This window comes from Octopus bimaculoides, chromosome 5, assembly GCF_046866305.1.
Source record: "Octopus bimaculoides isolate indiv1 chromosome 5, ASM4686630v1, whole genome shotgun sequence".
Lineage (NCBI taxonomy): Eukaryota > Metazoa > Mollusca > Cephalopoda > Octopoda > Octopodidae > Octopus > Octopus bimaculoides.
In genome coordinates, this window is record NC_142932.1 from 110,552,194 (window position 1) to 110,554,693 (window position 2,500).

Genomic DNA, 2,500 nt, shown 5'->3' on the forward strand with positions numbered 1-2,500 from the left:
TTCTTGCAGCTACGCTCTCAAAGCATCCACCTCCACTGTTGACTTGGTCACCTAGATAATGGAAGCTGTCAAACTACTTCTAGGTATCCACACTAGCATTCTATAGAGTCTGTTTTCTGTACATTTCTAGTATTTACGGTACCTGTACGTCTGCCACACACAAAGACTACTTTCCCTGTTAACTTTCCTCTGATATTGCTGCACCTCTAATGTGTCCATAGCTTGATCTGGGCACATCTTATGGAGTTTCTACCAATGCCTTTTCTACATACTGAGCAGGACCATCTACCTGAAGGGATTTGTGATTTGTCCACTTTCCTACGTACTAAGGTTTTTGCTAAATTAACTCTAAGGCCTTTGATTCCAGTCCTTGCTTCCACACCTGGAATTGTTTCTCAAATTCTGGTAGTGATTCAGATATAAGAACAAGGTCTCTCTCTCTCTCTGTATGTACACCCCCTCCCCCACACAAATAACAATTTGCAAACATCTACTCATCAGATTGGAAAATAATTATCAGAAAAATCAGCCTTATTCAATGTTTTCAAATATATCATCATACTCATCATCATCATCATCACCACCACCATCACCATCGTTGTCATCATCATCATCATCATCATCATCATCATCATCGCTGTTGTCATCATCATCATCATCATTGTCATCATTTAGTGTCCGTTTTCAATGCTGGCATGAGTAAGACAGTTTGACAGGTGCTAGTAAGCCAGAGAGCTGAATCAGGCTCCAGTCTATTTCAGCTTCGTCTCTATGGCAGGATGCCCTTCCTAACACCAACCATTGTGTACTGGGTACCTTTTATGTGTCTTTGGCATGGGTGCCTCTTATGTGTTACCAGCACTGGTGCTTTTCACATGTCACCAGCACTGATGTGTGTATGTATGTACATATATATAGATGTACATATCTATATACAAATGTATACATACATGCATGCATGCACATTTGCATATACACAGAAGCTTACAATTTTTCCTTGTAATTACATGTTCACTATTGAATGGAATCAAATAATGTAATATTGCTTTTTTTGGTTTTCTTTCCCAAATAGGTTTGAAAATAATAACTGCAGTGGCATACATGGCAATTCTTATTGGTCTCTATACCATTCCACTGTTTATTGATTCTCCATGTGTCCGACCAGCAGATAGTTTGCCTTCCAAACCAAGATTATTTGCCCACCGAGGTGCATCAACAGTATGTATACACTTATTTATTTTAAAACTCCAAAATAATAATTATTTTCAGTACTATGTTCTTGGTTCTTGGTTCATTAACTAAAGAAAGATAAAAATAGGCAGATCTTATCTCTTATAACATTTGAATGGAAAGAAACGGAGAAACATCATCATCATAGTTTTAATGACCACATTTCCATACTTGCATGAGTCAGATGGAGTTTATTTAGGATGATTTTTCTATGGCTGGGTGCTTTCCTGTCACCAACCCTTACCTGTTTCCATGCAAGTCACTAATGGACAGGTTTATGCAGAATATTGGTAATGAATGATACTACTTTGTATGACAGTGTGGTGTGATGGAGGAAAAAGACAACAAGCAGCAAAAGGACAGAATGAAACGTTGGACCTTACTTTGTCGACCGCAGCGGAGTACACAATCGCTCCTGATCAAAACACGTCTTTCTCGTAACCTCTCTGTTTTCTAACTGACCTACGTGCTGGCCTTCGACCGCATGTGTCCGACTTCTGGTCTGACCCTTCCGGTCTGGCCCTTCCGGTCTGGCTTCACTTCTGTTTGCCTCACCTCTCTCCACCAACAACACACAGCTCATCACAGCCCATAACACCACAGACAGTGACACAACTATCATGTTGTATTGTCAATCTTCCCTTTTAAAGTACTTCATTTCTTGGCCATATTCATCAGTGAAGATAAGAGCAAACTTTGAAATTGATGAGAAGATGAGAGAAAACTCTTAAATTTAAAAACAGGAATAGAAGAAAAAGTGGGGTGGGGATTAAGTAGCAGAAAATGGAGTAGGGGAGCAATGGGTTGTCTGTAATGCAAAGGAGAGGAGAATTAATAAATACAGGGGCCTGATGGGCTGCTATCAGTTTGTGTTGGTCACTGTTGTGATCTCAGATGTTCTCAGACTCTGCACTACTGTTTTTGTCCACAAAATTGGGATAATGGCAGCCTGTCTTAGAATGAACCCTAGGAGGTGAAGTGGCTGCTGTAGCAAGTGTCACTAGCCATTCTCTGCAGCAATACCATCATGGTCATGTCTGTGAGATGTAGCTGAACATGCCATTTATTCTGGAGTGTGTGACCCATTGCTCCCTCTTCCACCATCTTTTATTTTTTTTTCTGTTTCTTGTTTCCTTGTAATTAAATTGTGATAAATAAAGTTTACCAATATTTTAAAATTAGGCACAGTATTATTTTTAGCCAGAAATCTCAATATGTTACTGTTGGATTATATTTAAGCAAATTTTAATTAAAGTCTTTTGTATTTTAA

General features: G+C 39.0%; 1 protein-coding gene across 5 annotated transcripts in view; it reads left to right on the top strand.

The window, feature by feature from the left end:
* Positions 1-2,500, top strand: part of LOC106874500 (glycerophosphodiester phosphodiesterase 2) — a 71,998-nt gene that overhangs the window by 55,362 nt on the left and 14,136 nt on the right. For all 5 annotated transcript variants that reach the window (XM_089352931.1, XM_089352927.1, XM_089352930.1 and 2 more), the window contains one exon: positions 1,073-1,218. In XM_089352931.1, coding sequence (XP_089209057.1) covers positions 1,073-1,218 — 146 coding nt within the window. The remainder of the gene's footprint in view (positions 1-1,072; positions 1,219-2,500) is intronic.